Genomic DNA, 18472 nt, shown 5'->3' on the forward strand with positions numbered 1-18472 from the left:
ATCTCAGCCCCATCATTACTTATGTTTTATTCATCAATTCTACTTGCAGTTTTTCTCTTTAGGCATAGACAACCTGGCAGCACCACCTTTTTGTTACTCCAAGTCAAATATAATCCCAGATTATTAAAAAAGAGATAAAGTATTCCTCAGACCCTTATTAGAGACTCAGGAACAGTGCCTTGTTACCGTCTGGGGTGCCCATCTCTCACTCACATTCCTAGGGTTATTTTTGGCACAGTGTACTGGTCCAAGCACACACAATGGAAGCTAAATCCTATCACTTCACAAGAGAGACAGAGAGGCAGTTTACTTTTGCTGACCTCTAACTCACAGCCATTTTTGCACTTCCCTGAGAAGCCATCATTCCCTCTTGAAACTGTGCATACCTGGCTTCAGCACATTCCTGCTACTCTGACAGTCTCAGGAGTTTTACACACTACATATAACATTCTTCTGGCCTTCACAGAATTGATGTGCTGTCACTTCTCTCTTCTACTCTCCACCTACTCCAAGACACGACTTTTTAAATTACTTTTTTTCAAGCCGGGTTCAAATATTACTAATTCTATATTACAGCAGCTTCTGGTTATCAATGTCAAAAAGTCAATGATTTACTGCCAAATCCATGGAGCTAAAAGTAAGAATGTGTAAGAGAGTCACCAAGTTCTACTGCAGCTGGACAATGCATAGTAAAGTTGTTCAATGTTTGCCACATCAAAAGCTCTAACCAGATAAACTTTAGACCAGATAGACCAGATATTTGGATAAACCAGATAAGATTTAAAAAGAAAGGAGAAAATCGAAACTAAAAATAAAAGAACGTGAAATGGAAAAGACACCAAGAAACAAACAGAGCAACTAATAAAGACAAAGTCAGAAATGGTCTCGCAGACACTGCTCTGAAATTAAAGCTCACAGACACAACACAAAGCTTAAAAGTTAAAATACATGGCTGCTGGGATAAATATCTATATCTATCTGCCCACATATTTGGACCATTTAAGATTTTCTCCTCAGAACCAAGGGGATAGTTATCAACCTGAGATAGTTAGCAAAGCCTAAGCGGCATGATTTGAATTATAAAAAATACTGTCAAGAGTATAGTTATTTTATCTGTTAACAAAAAAGAAAAAGGCCATCAGAAATAGAAGGTATTTAGCTACTCTCTCTATTCTTAGAATAAACCCATTTTTGAATTCTGTGATCATGCCTCTTTGAACAGGAAATTGCACTTCAGTCTCTTACCCAAACCAAAACCAAAATATTTATTTACATGTCACATATTTACATGCAGACAAAGGAACTATAAACATCCTTTATGCATGTATATGTTTGGGTTTATACATTTCTGTATAGACTTATTCATGAGCCTGATATCCTCACTGGAATCTATGCAGCAGAAAAATCATTCATGCTCCATCCAAAAGTGTCATGGATCTTACAAAGGTTTTGCTTCTGAGAGCTGCAAATTACACGCACAAATCTTTCCTGCCTGCACACCTTCCTGGCATCTTGCAACAATTCCTGTAAGGAGGAGAAGATCCAGCCTTGCCACTAGCCCAGGAGGTTTCACCTCTCCATTGTTTGCAGAGCCATCTAATCCTTGCATTTCTAAATGGAAATAACACATTGCCAAACACTAATGCTTATTATTACAGTCAACCAATTAAACTGTAATTCTACCATTGTTATCCACCAACACTCTTCCTGCTTAAGTGCAAGCTGTGTTTACTTTATTACTGAGGAGCTCAAACATTTTCTTTCACAATAATGTATTCTCTTCCTCCTCCCAACTAAGCCAAGGTGAATGCTCATGAATCAGACCAATAACTAGAACAATATTTTCACTTCAACAATGACATGGACAGATGCAGAAAAACTGAGCATTAGTATTTTCACCAGTTTTAGAATCCGTAGAAAGATTCTGCAAAAGAGGGAAAGATGGCAGAGATTTAAAAAAAAAAAAAAAAAAAACAAAAAAAAAACAACCAAAAACCTTTCTTCCACACCCCAAACACAACACCATCACATAGAGTTGACATTTTCTTATCTTCTCTTTTACAGTATCACTGCTAAAGCTAGAAGTTCCAGATCTGTTAAACCAAATGAAATAGCCACAAAGGAAGAAATTAGATGGCAGAACAAGTAACAGACTTTACAAAACCTAAGACCCATTACCACTGTATAGATACAAATATTTTGGATTTTATTCCAATCTGCTCTGCAAAAAGCCTCTCCCTTACCCCACTAAAGAGAATCTGCCACCAATAATGCTGGTTCACAGTTACAGAGACAAAAACATGTAATTCCACTTCTACACTGTATTTGATAAACAGATCAATTTCTTCTGTGACCCATATATAGACAGAAAAGCGTTGGCTACCTTTCACAGACAATGCTTTATCTGTTCACTTATAGTCAGCAAAAGCAGTCAGAAATAGCAAATAAAAATACAGGACTCCTAATCCTTGATCCAGCTCAACTATTTGTAAAACTGGATGCAGAGAAGTTATGGAAGTTGGAAACAACACAGAAATCTCTATCAGGGGTAAGGCACTGATGAGTTTTAGAGCTCATATTTGGCACCTTTACTTCTTCAAGAACACTGCATATATGATGAACAGGAAAACTTAATCCCGACACCTTGTATTCACAGCTAAATATGGAGTGCAGTGCTGGTAACCCACACTCAGGAAACATGGAACACTGTTTTCATTATCCTATAACCAGTTCAAAATAGCATGGTTAAACTGACACCATAAGTTTACATCACCAGGAAAAGACTGTATTTATTTGAAAGTCTGTACTCTGCATCAGAGGACCTCTGTATATGCTGCTCCCTCAAAACCTGAACTGATAAGAATCAGCCCCAACCACATATATACACATATATACACTCAGCATGAGACATGAGACTTGCAGATCACAAAACATGTAGAAACTTACTGCTTCTCAAGAAATGTCCACAATTGATTCTCAAATTCAAGACTGAAAGTTAAATACCACAAAATACCATTGTGTTGCTTATCTAACTCCTTAAACTGGTACCATCAGTATGATTATCTGAGCACTTGAACACAATTGACAAACATGCACTTCGCAGCATATCTCCTTTTTACTACATTTTTGTGGCAGGCAAACAAATTGACGCTTCTCTGTTCTCCAGAAAAGATACCTGCTGAACTCTGTACCTGCACAAGACAGAAAAATTGTTATTCAATCCATTCTCATAAGGTCACATCCTTACAAGATATCCTAAGCATCAGAAACAAAATTAAATCTTTTGTAACCAAAGTTCCTACTACATTAACAAGTCCAACAAGTCATACAGCATGCATGTTCTTAAACACATTCTCCAGCATAAAAACAGCTCTGTGCTCTCCTCTGTGCCGCCCCCAGAAACAGCATCCAAGAAGGGAGCATGGAGCTGCCTCTACTCAGATCTACCTCTTGCATCTTCTCTTTCCTCAGGCCATCAGGTGGCAAGAGCTGCCAGGCTGTTTAGTCTGCAAAAGTACTACGGATCAGTTTTGTTTTACCAAACCATAAATGTCAATTATAAAAAGCATGAAAGACCAAAATGAGACACCACAACAGACCACCAGTTTTCAGAAGGTGAAGAGGTCAGCACTTCCTAAATATCAACCCCTCTACAAAGTATTTATGATAATTATGCAAAACTACGACACATGTTGTCATCCCCCAAATCACTGGTTTTCCCCTCGCAAAGAAAAGAAAACTGTGTATCTACAGACACATGGGAGTGTTACAAACAGAGCAATGTAACAGTTGCGCTTTGCCTAGGGATGGACAGCCCTGCAATCATCAACACAACCAGAGGCACCAAACCGTGCTGCTGTCTCAGCATCAGCTGCTCTCTCTTGCCCATATGATGTCTCACCATGAGGTATGACATGGGCAAGCTGTGTTTCATGGAACTTGCAGGGCTGTCTCAGATACTTGTGAAGTAAAGGTCTGTCTTGGAAAGGAATCCAAATCAGGTTTGTATCTACCCAAATTCAAGAGTGAAACCTTCTGGCAATGGTCTTAATGCTTATATTATGCTCTTCATAAAATGTCAGGAGAAAAAAAACACAGACCAAACTCAAAACAATAGAGTTGCTTTCTTGAGTGCTTATCATCAGCCCTGCCCACTGGACTCTAAAAACTGCTACCGTGCAAAGATGTTCGATTGCTTAACACCAGAGGTTCAAAGGTGAGAAGCTTCAGTGGAGTCACAGTGAGGAAATCAGAGCAAGTCCACATAAACAGACAGCCTCCCAAACAAGCTGTCATTAACAAGTCTGTTCTATTAAGCTACTTACACACAACAAAGTAGAAAGCAACCAAAGGGTATCCAGAAAGGAAGACCTTTATGATCTTGACAAGAAGGGTGTTCTACTGTGCAATCACTGGTAAGAGAAACGGCGGGAAAATGAAATGAAATGAAATGAAATGAAATGAAATGAAATGAAATGAAATGAAATGAAATGAAATGGAAAAGGAAAAGGAAAAGGAAAAGGAAAAGGAAAAGGAAAAAGAAAAAGAAAAAGAAAAAGAAAAAGAAAAAGAAAAAGAAAAAGAAAAAGAAAAAAAGGCAAAAAGGTTCTGCTACAATATAATAATTTTGTTCTGCAACAAAATAATGTTTGTTTAGGCAGGATGGGCTACCAGCCCAACATTTAACAAATCCTAGGACTCCAAAAAGGATGGCTTTAGAACTGATCTTAAGAGAAAGGCTACAGTATTCCTGGAAGAACAGGAAGATGATATGACATATCTGAGAAGGAGACTGCTTACTTACTAGAGGTGCTTCAGCACACACATTCAGTAACAGAACCACTCTTTTGGACCAAGCATTCAGTGCTCATATCCTGAGCAGGAAAGCTAAGCAAAAGAATTCAGCTCTCAGATATGTAAAGCTCTGCTTCAAAATGAAAATATAGAGGGAAGTTATCCACATCTAGATCATTAATGTAGCTCTTAAGGAACATGATCTACACAAAATGAGTTAAAAATCAGCAGTGTGACAGGTCATCTGCAAGGAGGGAAATGCAAAAGAAATACTGAGGTAGCTTGAAAGGCAGCTACAATAACCCATAGAATTGATCTGGTATCAGGATGTATTTAGTAATATAAACAAGAAAGGTTTTCAGGATAAATTAGATAAGAACTTTGTAGGCAATGAACTAAGGATACTTAATACATCCATTAAGAGCTCTGAACCTCATCAAGTACATGCCTCAAGCAGACTGCCTGAACAGCCCCAAGCACTCAACCTCAAAGTGAGTAAGGAGAAACAGAGTAGCCTGTATACTTGTTCCAGAATTAGACATGTGTCTGCCCAGCAAGAAAAAACATGGTTTCTTTTCAGGCAGGTAACTGTCCAGCTTATGAGTTTCAAAAACCCCAACCAAGACCTCATTTTAGAAAGCAGATTCCTTGGTTTTTCACAAACTGCTTTTCTCCCTTGCTTCAATTCCAGACTTTTTCATCTTTACTCCTTGCTATAATCTGCTTCTTTATTTTTGCAGTCAGCTTCTGTATTTATCTGGTTAATATAGAGGCCTGAACAACACAAGTACATTATATCCTATTATGCCTATGTTCAGTGTCCTGTTCCTAAGCTACACCTGTTCTACAGAGCACCAAAAAGAAATATATTAGAACAATCAGTATTCACAAGAAAAGAAGGCTTTGAGACTTTACAGGACAAAGTTGTTCAGTGGTTCCAGAAAAGAAAATCAGCAGCCATGAGAAAGGCTCCAATCAACCACTCACCTGTGGAGCAACAGGACAAAGAACAGAACAAACAGTCAGAAGGTGAGCAGCAGGTGAGCACAGACACCGGATGGAGATTTTTAAACTTTGGTTTTTTTAAGCAGTAACAGAACAGTAGGCAATTTTTGATTTCCCTACAAAGCCTAAATCAATTACCTACCAACTCTACCACAGAATGCACATGTAACACCTTTCTGTGCAAAGGCTAAACCATTTCGGGGCACCAAGCACCACAGTCTGGGGTCTGTGTGTATGTACAGCAGAATGCTCTGCTGAGCATAACTCCTTATCAAAAGCTAAACACTGCTGGAGCAGAGTTTCCTCCATGTAGGATTTATAATCCCTTTCCTTAAACCACCAGTCAGGGCTTGGCAGGTAAGCAGAAGTGTCAGGTGATGAGAGCAGTTGAATAGCAGTATAGAACAGAAGAAAGATGTAAATGGCCAACTTTGCTCCACAAGGCAACACAGACAAGAATAAAAATTAATTCCAACCCTGGATTTGTATGATGTTTTTTCAATCATGAAATGATGAACAATTCCTCACAAGTGTCTTCCTAAAGTATGGGTACTGGAAGGTTTGGGTTTTTAATTCCTACCTCTGCAATTTACTGTCTTGTATCAATTCCCCAAAATGGATCTAGTATATGGGCTCTTCCCAACCTCCTCTCTTCAGTTCTCTCTTCTCCCAACTACCTGCAGCTCTGCAGGCTTCTGAAAGAAACAATAACCTGGTCTTCAATTACAATGAATATTTTTAAATTACATGCAGAAAGATTAGCATGAATTATTGTTCCTAATTATCGATATAGCAAGTCTAATGGCAGACAATGAGTGCATAATAAATTTTAAATTATTACAACACGCAAGCTGACAATACTTTCTGCAGAGCTGTATACTCAACTCTGTGCTATGGTTCTAGTCACACAATACCATAGAGATTATGAGCAAATACTAACAGGCTTTCAATATGTATGCACACCTGCTACTACAGAACAAGCAATTGCAAAACTGTGTGTTTGGGCTCAATCTTGAATTCATGAGGTATCAAGTGTTTTTAGTAGCCACTTACACCACTGTGGGCAAAACTCCAATCCTTTCCATTATTAAGGGGTTGTGCTTTGTGGGGCAGAGCAAAGGGATTTGGTTTCCAAACGCAGATGTTATGGCTCCCATATAGGCAGGGTCAGAGAAAAGGCATTCTCTCATTTCCAGAATGTTTGGTGGTAGTAAGCAATCCTGTGGCTGGAACACTGTGCCATTAGCAGGAACATAAGGGTTCACTAACTGTATGCCTGCTACATTTCTGAGGTCAGTGGGATCAAGTAGAAGTAGGGTGACAATGCTATAGGAACTACACTTCCTATTTAAAAAAGAAACAAAGGAAGAAGTCAGGTCACCGCTGAGAAAAAAAATGCAGCTATCAATCCAGTGTATCTTCAGAACATTCATTAAGTTTATAAATGCATGTCATTTTTACTGTATTTGTTTCAATATCTGAAATGCATTTGAGACTATGTATACAATTCAGATATAGCAAGAGCAGATATAGTACCTCTTGCCCATCTCTTTCACATGATTTCTAACTCAGAGTTATGAAAATGACTGCAGAAGGAAAATTCTTCAGGTAAAGGCTGCTCAAAGGCATTTTTTTTTAGATTTCATTAAAATCCAACCACTTAATATTAAAATTGAAGAGTGCAACCAAAAATATCCACAGAAAGTAGCAGCAACGAATTCCTTTTCCCCATCCTGTGCATTCAATTATTGTTACATACCTGAACGAGCTCTTGGTATTTACCCTGGCTCTAGAAGCAGGTTGAGCAAGCCACTAAAACTCCCTAGCATAGAACTATGCCCCAGCTCACAGTATCCAACACAGACTTTTATCTCCCCACTCAATCTGGTCTAAAGAGAGCCCTGGGTAACTGCCCCGGTAACTGTCAGCAAAGATGAAGTATTTGCTTTGTTCTGATGGCAGGCTCTTCACAATCACCACCCCCCCCTCCAAAACAAACAAACAAACAAACAAAAAACCCACCAAAAAAAAAACCACCAAAAAAAACCAACAAAAAAAAAAAAAACAAAAACAAAAACAAAAAAAAACCCACAAAAAAAAAAAAAAACCCACAAAAAAAAAAAACCAACACACCAGGCAGGAAGAAAGGGCTTATTCTGGATACATGAAATGAGGACACTAGGCATAGGTAGCTAAATCTCTAGATAGCTGTCCTAAGACAGAGACCAAAGTCTGGAAGCCCTGTCAAGAATGGCTGCTGAAGATAAAACATGAGGCATTTCTCATCTATAAGAGAGTATTTAATCAGTTTCTGAGATTTTCTAAGATAAAAAGAAAATATAGTTATTACCAATGCTACAGCTGTGTAGCATTGGAGTCCTATAGCACAACTAGAAAGCCTCTCTGAAGTACAGCAAGTGCTCACAATCACAGAGGAAAATGAAGACTCCCTAGAGAAGTGCTGCAAAATGAAAGTACATACAAAAAACTCTATGGTATCATTATCTTCCCACCCTCCTCACTCACCACACCACTACCTTGCCTCACGGAGCATAGAGCACTTCTAACTATAGTATGGATCACAGTCTTCCTAGTTCCTCCCTGGAAGGATCTGCAACCATGGATTTTATTTTAAACACATTTAAACTTTCCTTTTTACTCCAAATATCACAGTAGGTACAAGCAATTTGTAGTGAATTTGTTACTGTCAGCTGCCTGGTCCATGCTGCCACATCCATGGCACTCTGCATTTGATGAATAACCCTCAGCCTGGGCACACAGAGCAGCATACTTCTGAGCCTCTCCCCCTTCCTGTGCTGCCACTGCTGTGGAAATTTTTCACTCCCCTTCCACAAATCCATCTTCTTCACATTAACATACTTATTAAGTGAGCAGAAATCTCCTGCAATATGGCCCAAAAGAATTTATGGGAAAAAGCAGTTATTTGGGGTTATTCATCAGTGTTTTTCCACACATCTTTCTCCATAATCTTCTCTATGCAAAAGGAAAAATAAAAAAGTTCAGACAATGAAAACTCAATTCCTCAGGAGAAAGGCTCTGCAGATACCCCCAGAGCTTAACAGGATAAACAGAAAAGCTTCCTTGTCCCAAACTGAAATAGAGATGAGTATGTGCATGATACACTGTTATTTTCTGCATCAAAATTGAGATCTTAACAACTATCACATCACCCACTTAACCCAGTATAACCATCAGGTAGCAGACTCTCCTCCACTTAACAGCAAGTTATAGAAGCTGTAACACTTCTCCAAAATATTGCTACAAAACCAGGTAAACTTCAAGGGCTTCCCTAAAAGTTTGTCATCAGATTTACTTGTATCAATGTCAGTTCTGTGATCTGAAGACAAAGGAACCAAGGGTAGGCTTCAGTAATCTGGTATGCAGCTTTCACCTGCCAGCAGGCAAACATATGAAGTCTACACAAAGCCTTTAAATGAATTTAGAGGTCACTTCCACAGAACTGATACACACACTCTGAACATCCACAGCAGGATTACATCACCATAAATGACTGAAATAATTAAATAGCATTGTTTTCAACACTGAATGCCCCTAAGGGGCCAAGTTAACATTCATGTATCTCATAGCAGTGAAACTGGATCTCTTGCATCCTAAATGTACCACCTCCCTGTTTCTGGGTTATGGCTTCTATTGGGAAAATTCTCAGAAAGTGACTACATTACAACACTGCTGGAGAAAGAGGTGATACTCCTTTCCACTTCATACTGGGGTATTTAGAGGTTCAAATTTTATTCACAGAGTATTTACTATCTGTCAAAATACCATGGGGGAAAAAAAATTAATTACCATAAGGTACTGAGACATTTGTAGCTTACTCAAGCTTTACAAAGTACTTGAGGCAGGTATCTCAGAAGTGCCCAAATATTCTCTGAAACTATAAAAAGATTTTGTTGGACCAGTTTCAGCAATGCCAGTATCTCAAAATGAAAGTGCTCAGCTTTTTGCAAAAAAAACCCAAAAAAACTTAATAATTAAGATGGCCTTTATTAGCACACAGTGAAATCTTTCTGAAACTCAGAAGAAATGTTTCAAAATTCATCCACAATCAAGTTCTAATCTCTTTGTCCATAAAAAACTGACTAACTTGGCTTCAAAGTCCCATTCAATTTTGCCCTTAAACTGGTAAATTTCTTCTTCTATATCTACCCTATCCTTTGTAACACAAAACAGAACATTAAAAAGATACAACTAACACCTGTATTTAAGTCAGTTCAGTCTTTAATGAATTATAGTGTCTAAAATGAAACTGCACAGTAGTAATATACTCCATCCTGTGCACTTAGGAGAGACACAAGTGCAGTGTCATTGGCATCTCTGGTGAAAAAAATCCATTCCCCTTGTTTATCACAGCACAAAGTTACGAAGGAGCCTTGTAAGAATTCAGGGAACGCAAATATTAATAGCCAAGAAAAAAAATCACTAAACCATAAACTGGAATATTTCTTCTATTCTACAGCTCTGAATATTGGTCCATCATCTTGTAACTAAAGCATAATAAACTGTATGTACTCTCCCAAAGCATTTCTAAAAGTCTCAAGATAGAATTAGACACTGGGTAACAGGAATTGGTTGTTTAGTTTTTATTGTGAAGTTATTCACCAAGACAGTCCTTTAAAACCAAGGACCCTTCATTGTTAAACACAGCTGATTTATCAAATCAATTCTCTAATTGTCGCCATTCCAGATTAACATTAAAATCTTTGTCTCTGCCTTTCTCAAAGTGTACAGAGCAGCTATTTTATTAGATGGTTATCATCCAAATTTTGAATAACTGGTGCTTACTAGAGATAAATAAAATTAATTCTCAGTGAAAAACAGCTAATTCAAGAAAAATAATTATAAATAAAGAAAAAAATAGCAGATTCAGGAGGAACATAAAATGTACACTGCAAGCAGCAGGCCTGTAGTGCTTCCTTCTTCTGCATTAAAGTATTCTGCAGCTTGACACAAAATACTGCTGTTTACTTGTTTGCATTTGCATTATATTCTAGAAGAAGGAGGAATGGTAGGTAAGACTGTCTCAGATTGAACAGACGTTTCTTCATCTTCTGGCATCACCCCTTCCTCAAAATATTTTTTACTATATTATTATTATTACTTTTTTTATACAATTTCATAGTCCTCAAGAAATGATGAAGTGAAAAAAAGATAATTTGACTGCCAGACACCTGATTATTTTACAGTTCTCATAAGAACTGGAGATTAGCTATGAAAACATCCTCTCAAAGCCTGAAGTGCAGACATGATAATCACTATAAATTTCGCCACAAAGGCAAATACATCCTACAGAGTGAAGTGTAATGCCACTGCTACAAGTTACCTGATGTTTCTTCAGGTTTTCATTTTCCAGCTTTTGTAGACCTGCTGGCATACAAAAACAATCCCTGCCAGTCATATGGATACAGCACTGCTATGGGCCTCACCCAAAGCCACTCCAGCAAGCAGAAGAAAAAGGAAAGATCCCAATTCGCTTTATGTGAGACCTTAAGTCTTAAAATGAAAAATCAGTATGTAGCATGTTCACAGATGTTTGCTTTCAGTCCTTCTGTCCCAGAAAATATATGACTCAGGCTTTACACCCTCAAACACTTTATATCTTATCCTCCATGTACTTGGTAACCTCAGAGCAAGAAAAAATGTCATGTCACAGAAGCATGAAAAAATTATGTTTTAGTCCAAGTTTAATGACAATTCCATTTTCCTCCATAGAATGAATAGATTCTAGAACTTGTTACAAGAGTCACATTTACATTTTATCACAATCTATATTCAAACCCAAAGAGCAAAATAAGCCATACTTGTAAATGCAAAGTTATCCAAAAATCTGCTCTGCTCAAGATTACATGTGAGGGAAAACAGTGCTGATTACATCTTTTAGTCAAAAAAAGACTTGATTTGATAGAAATGCCTTCCTGAGATAGAAGGGCCTTCCTCACCATACCAACTTGCAAAGCATGTAACCAACATCCTTGGAAAACAGATCCTTCCACTTCACTGTGAAATGCGTTTTAAATGAGAAACAAAAACTACAGTTGCAGAAGTACTGGGCAAAGGATGAACTTTAGCTAAATGTAGCCATAAATTGCTTTTCATGAACAATAATTAGTACTCCCGCTGGGGTAAATGCACATATTGGCTTGTTTATTTTGCAAGGGAACACATTCACGTACATTACTGGCGCATAAGTATGGGTCTGTCCTCTGATTTCCAGATGCTGATGAGAGCACTCCATGTACCTAGCTGCCACATCACTCCTGCTGTAAAAAGCCTTAGGCTGAGATCTCCCACCTTTTCAAAACAGCCTCAACTCCAAATGTTAAATTACACACTGAGCAAATGCTAAGAGAAAGTTACATGATGGCAGCCACTTAAACTACCTTCACACTCTTGTGAAGATCTCAGCTTTAAGTGAACACAACATGTCACACAGACTTAGGTTTTCCAGGCCTTGTGTCGATGCTGGTGCGTAGCCCCTCAGTTGCATCTTCTTATGCTTGTTTTACACAACATGTGGTCAGCTCCAATATAGAAGCTGCCAACTTTGTCAGCTCTCTGTACTCTCTCTCTCTGCACTTCATCCAAGTCTGGGCAATACAGCAGTGGGGAGCAAAGTCCACATTTTAGCCACACTAAATGACATTTTAGCATGTGCTCACAGCCAGCACATCATTCAACACTTGTAACTATCAAGGTGAGGACACCACACTTGTGGTGTGGCATGCCTGAGAAAATATTGAAGCGACAACTTTAAGTAAGCTACATGCATTCAGCCAATGGCTTATCCAGCTACTTGAGCTCTTTGCTGGGGAATCTGGCCCCTTGACTGTATAATATTAAGAACTGAAGTCATTGAAGGCAGCAGATGTCAAAGCTACCACCAAACATGGAAATTCATAAGACTCTTTCTCCCTCCATATGACCTGAACTTTCCAGATGGGTAGTATTTTATATGCAAGGTTTTGGTCTGTCTTCTGCAATTATTCTTTTATGGAGGAAGCTTTATTTTTCCTGCTAATCCTACCACTTACAAAAGCAGCTGCCTCTACTCTCACAGCAGGTACTGTTCTGTTGCAGGACCCATCCTAGTATTTGGGAATCAGTCAAGCTGATGAAAAGCTCCCAGTTCCAACAGCAATACTATAAAAATACTCCTCTGAAAGCTGTCCAGCACTGGGACTTCTTGCAAAGCTATAATGAAATGTTCAGCAACAGTTGATCACCTTTTTAGTGCAATTACTGTATAAGCAGATGGTCTTTTTTTCTCCCCTTCAAATTCTAGTAGTTTCAGTGAAATACAATTATCAAACTCTACTTAGACACAGAGAGTGTCTTCAGATTTGATTTGTTTTGTATCTCTTTCTATCCACTCTTTCATCTCTTCCAGCCCACCACCACATGTTTGGACATTCATTTCATTTGCATCTATTTCCTCAATGCTTGATGAGCCTCAGGAGATGCATGATTGCTCATATCAGCCAAAGAGTTACACAGGTACATACCCCATGTCAGCATTTACTATGAACCAAATGACCACATAGTGCCTCCTCACACAAACAGCAACCTCACCTGATTTTAAAGTATTTTACTACAAATAGCATGCAAAAATTAAAATAAATAAATGTTGTCAAAATCTGATTAAGAGATTCAGTTTAAATATTGGTCCTTCAGCATCAGAGTAAACTTCGTCTTAGCAACTAAGGAGCTACCTGACTCCACTCTAAAGAGTGCAGTTCAACTGCAGATAGACTGAGGGAGAAACAAGTTGGGGAAAATTCTATGAACAGCTCAAAATGCCCCAGAAGACTAAAGTATATTTTCAGAAACACTCTGTGGAAGCAGCTGTGCTGGTCCCAACATCATAGCTGAAGACACTATGGGATTGTAGAAATACAGTAAAGTTTGCTGTGTTGCCACAGCTGAGTATTTGGCAGTTCAAAATTGGTGGGTTTGGGGGTCTTTTTGCTCTTCTCTTGACATTACTGAGGGGAGTTGAGTCCATTCCATTTGACAGTCTGATTCTGGCTAATTGTAGTAAATTTGGCCTTTTTCTCATGGACTAGAGATGTCAGGAAAGTCAACCAAACTGCAAGGGGTCAGAGCAGACAAAACCGAGAGGCAGGGAGATAGCCTAGCAAGGCAGGCCAAAAGCCCCCCTTCTCAGCACACTTGCAGAGAAGGTAACAGCACTTCAGGTTGCTTGGACAATGTGCTTGTAGAAAAAGCTGACAGAGAAGCATTTACAAATCAGCAGTTTTAAATCAACATCCATTTCCAGCTGTGAGCCACAGAAAATGTGAGCACACTGTTTAGTAGTATTGCTACGGACTGCAGAACACAGTCTCATTGCAAAGGACACCAGCAGGGCCTGACCTGCCTTATGAAAAAACCCAGAGCAGTGCTTCTGAGTGAGCCCAATTCTTCACAAGTCTTCGATCTATAAATGCAAAACCCAAAAAGCAGCTGATGTGTTGATGCACACCCAGCACCACCTCAGAGTTGAATACTTCATCCAATGGCCACAACTCTCCCAGATGACATACACTGATACTTTTTCAAGTAACTACTAACTTCTCATTTGGTCACTAAGATGTAAGTTGAAAAAAAAAACCCAAACCACACCACTGTACACCGAATTATTTAATTAAAATATGATTGTTCATTAGTCTTGTAAGCAAAGAAAGCAGCTGCAGATTTGCTCAGAAATGCCTCCAGAATACCACAACAGTGTTTCACAGAATGACAGAACTGGTCAGGCTGGAAGGAACTACAGTGGGTCATCTTAAGTAGGGTCATCCTAGAGCACATGGCACAGGATTGAATCCAGATGGTTCTTGAGTATCTCCAGTGAGGGAGACTCCACAATCACTCTGGGCAACTTGTTCCAGTGAGTAGTCTCCCACATGATAGAGAAGTACTTCCTCATGTAAGGAAGTACTAAGTTCTGGTGAAAATTCCTGTGCATCACTTTCTTCCCATTGTCTCTTTTCCTATTTTCTTATGGTAAGAAAATAGTTTTTTGCCAAAGGCTGACCAAAAAAAAAAAAAAAAATCCCTTGATTAAATGTTTGCTCCAACTTTTCAGATACACAGTACAGCTCTGAGAAACAACCACAGTCCTAGGAGCGCTCCACTGATGATGTGAACGATTAACCCATCCCGTGAGATGTGGCAGAGCAGCAGCACTGCAGCAGCCAGCTCACCTAGAGCCTGTGCCATATACGCCTCCCCACACACAGCTGTTTGCAGCATCAAGTTTGTTATCTGTGCTGAAACACCGTCTGCCCAGCAATCACCCACTTCAGCTTAAACTAATAATGCAATATAACTCAATCAAGTTTTCTTTATTCCTGCAGCACATGCTGAATGTCCAAAGCAATCTATTTTTACATGGCATGTTACTCTTCACTCCATATGCCAAAAAATACAGTCTGTTTTTATAGCAACACATTTCAGTGCACATTTCTAGGCCTGTATGATGGCAAAAGCTGGACACTGTTTCCATCATCTTCCTGAAAAAGTAATTCCAACCTAAGTTCCTCTTCAGACATTTAGTCGTTTATTTTCCAGTTGCTTTCAGAAAGGTTAATCACCTTTTGGCTGAGCACTTAACTAGTGAGTTTTCATAGATTATCATCCTTTAGGCTGTGACAGGAGTTCCTCAAACACACCAAACCTCAGAGCTGAAGCTTCACATAAGAACTTCGGTGTCACTGGTTCAACTCCCCACTGATTTTCCCAGCGTCTCATACAGGTAACATAACATTGCCACATCCTCTATTCACAAGCAGGTGAAGTTCAACCTGCTGTCATGCAGAGGTGAAACATTAAAAATTAAGCATGAGCAACCTTATGTCATACCCCAGCAGTTTGTACTCAAATCAGCAGCTTCTGTGACACCATGTGCAGAGCCTCAGATGTATGTCCTGGAAGCTTTGGCAAATGACACACTCTATTAAACATGCACAATCCATAATGCTCTTTGAGAAAAGGTAAAATTAATGAATGCTGGCTATAGTATTAAATACAAAATTATTTTAAAATTAAAGTATTTTAACATGAAGTTCCCTTCTGTCTCAGAACTGCTGATCAGGACTCAAACAGCAATGCACAGACCACGTGGGCAGGGCTGTATCTTCTCTGACACGCTGTGCGCTGTGGCACCTAAGGGCTGATAATCCACTCAAGAGATGCATAAAATGACTTATGAACTTTCATTTTGGGGAACTATTTCCTGTAAGCTTTTCTGGTGTAATGTGATGGCACAGTCTAGGAAAAGCTAAGAATATGAGATTAAAAAAACCCCGACAATATCACAATGGTATACCTGCACCATGTTGAGTCATAAATTACACAGTTTTGCGGTATGTGGTTTTGTTACCTCATACTAGGCATCGTGATAATTATGAGAACCACACCTTTCATCTTGCTGACCTACAACGCTACATTAATGTAACGTTACACTCGCAATTTAAGCTTCGGTGATTTTTTTCAGGTATTCAGGCAGGCTTATTAAAACTTCAATAAACTGAAATGTATGCTACCTTCATCGTTTAGTAGCAGCACTATTTCTTCATACTTCTAGCTAAACACTTACTCCTTAGGGACTTAAAACTTCTGTATTTTTCCCCTAGTTTTAAAACTTAGTCTGCGTCAAGGAAGTACCTCGTTTTCTGATAGTTTAAGCGCTGTATTTTACTAACAAAAAGAGAAAGTCGGGAAGGTGCAGATGGGAAGCAAGCAGCGCAGCAGCCAAAGCAGCACACCTGCCGAGGCGGGAAGGTGCGGGGAGGCAACAGTGCCGCGCCCGGCTGCGGACGAGATGCTTTTGCCGGCAGACCTTGCGCTCCAGCAAGCCTGAGGCCCGGCCGGGCGCGGGCAGGCCGGTCCCGCCGGAGAGGGGAGAGGGAAAGTTGGCGCCCGCGGCCGGCCGGGAGCCGCGCCGCCCCCTCCTCCCTTGGGCGCCGCCCGCGCCGCCGAGAGGCGGCCCCGGCGCCCCTGCGCACGCTCCCGCCCGCCGCCCATGAGGCGCCCGCGCCGGGAAGGCACTGACGAGTCATCGCCCCGCCGCGTCCCCGCCCCCGCGGCCCTGGCGGGACGGGCGGCGGAGGGGAGCACGGGGCGGCGGCTGCGGGGGGAGCCCGCAGGTGATGCTCCGGCGCGGCCAGGCCTGGGTTCTGCGGCTCAGGGCGGCGGGTCCCACCCGGCGCAGCCGCCTTCTCCTCCCGCCCGCCCGGCCCCGGGGGCTGCGCCGGCCCCGCCGCCGGGCGCTCCCTCCACGCCCACCGCGCCGCCGGCCCCGGGCTCCCGCACGCCGGTGCTTCTCCACCGAGAGGCTCCTCCCGCGCTGCGGCGGCCGGAGCGCGACCCGTGCTCCCCGCCACACCTAGCAACAGCGCTGACAGGACGCAGTGGCGGCGGCGGGAGGAGGAGGAGGAGGAGGAAGCGGAATGGCTGCCGCGGCGGCGGCTCCCTCCCTCCCCGGAGCCCTGACAGCCAGCGCCGGGGCGGAAGCAGCAGGCGGCGTGCTGTGCCCGTCCTCCTCCCTCCTCCTCCACCGCCGCCTCCTCCTCCGGGCTCCTGCGCTCCCTTCTGCCAATGCAAACTAACTCCCCCTCGCCAGGGCCGGCGGGCTGCACGCCTCCCCCGCACCCACCCATGCCGCCGCGCCGCACGCCGCCGCCTCCCCGAAGAGCGCTCCACGTCGCCCGCAGGACCCGCTCCTGCCACTCCACGCCCGCCGACCCTCCTCCCCCGGCGGCCGCCGCGCCCCGGCTCCCGCTGCACCTTGTGCCCCCCACCCCGCCCCGCGCCGCCGCCGCACACGCGGCCCCCGCGCACCCCGCCCGCCCTGCCCCAGCCGCGGCCCCGCGGGCACTCACCGATGTGGTTGTCCTCGATGTGCTCGATGAGCTCTGCCAGGGTAGGGAAGTGGAGCCCGCAGCCCCCGAACCTGCAGGCGTTAGAGAAGAAGGAGGCGGCGGCGATGCCTGTCATGGTGTTACATCGAGATCCCCCTGCGGTGCCTGCTCTGCCAGGGCCGGCGGCGGCAGGGCGGGGAGAGGCGGGGGCAGGGGGGGAACGGGACGGAGAGAGAGATGGGGAGCGAGAGAGAGGGTGGGGGTGGGGAGGAGGAGGAGGTGGCGGCGGCGGCGGCGGCAGCAGCAGCGTCGGGAGCGGCGGAGGGGAGGGACGGGCTGGGTGGGGGGAGATGAGGCAGCCGCAGCTGGGAGGAGGGACCAGCGCGGCTCTGTAACAGCTGTGCTGCCCCGGCGGCGGCCGCCGGCGGCGGGAGGAGCAGGGCACCCGCGCCGCCCTCCGCCGCCGGGGGACACCGCGCCGCCTCGTCCGGCCCCGCGCGGGGCTGGGGGGAGCGGGGAGAACTTTCCCCCTCTGCCTCTTGGAGACAGCGGCGGGGCTGGGGTCTGCTCCTGCGGCCGGCGGGGCGAGGGGAGATGCTCCGGGGTAGTTGCTGTGGCCGGGAAGGTGGCGCCCAACCCGGAGGGCTCACCCACCGCCGGGAGTTGGCTCCTAACGCGGCTGTCGCCTCCACCCTCCCGGGGCGAGGAGCAACCAGCCCTCGCCGAGGTCGCTAAACTGATGGGCGGTCGCTCCTTCCCCAAGGGGGGTCGAG

At 42.8% G+C, this 18472-nt stretch overlaps 1 protein-coding gene across 1 annotated transcript in view; it reads right to left on the minus strand.

Annotated features, from left to right (window-relative positions):
- The window catches only part of JAZF1 (JAZF zinc finger 1), a 187867-nt gene extending 169920 nt beyond the window's left edge, over positions 1-17947 (minus strand). Inside the window, exon 1 of the mRNA XM_053966735.1 lies at positions 17721-17947. Coding sequence (XP_053822710.1) covers positions 17721-17835 — 115 coding nt within the window. The 5' untranslated portion in view covers positions 17836-17947. The remainder of the gene's footprint in view (positions 1-17720) is intronic.
- Positions 17948-18472: the final 525 nt, after the last annotated feature.

The sequence above is a fragment of the Vidua chalybeata genome, chromosome 1, assembly GCF_026979565.1.
Source record: "Vidua chalybeata isolate OUT-0048 chromosome 1, bVidCha1 merged haplotype, whole genome shotgun sequence".
Classification (NCBI taxonomy): domain Eukaryota; kingdom Metazoa; phylum Chordata; class Aves; order Passeriformes; family Viduidae; genus Vidua; species Vidua chalybeata.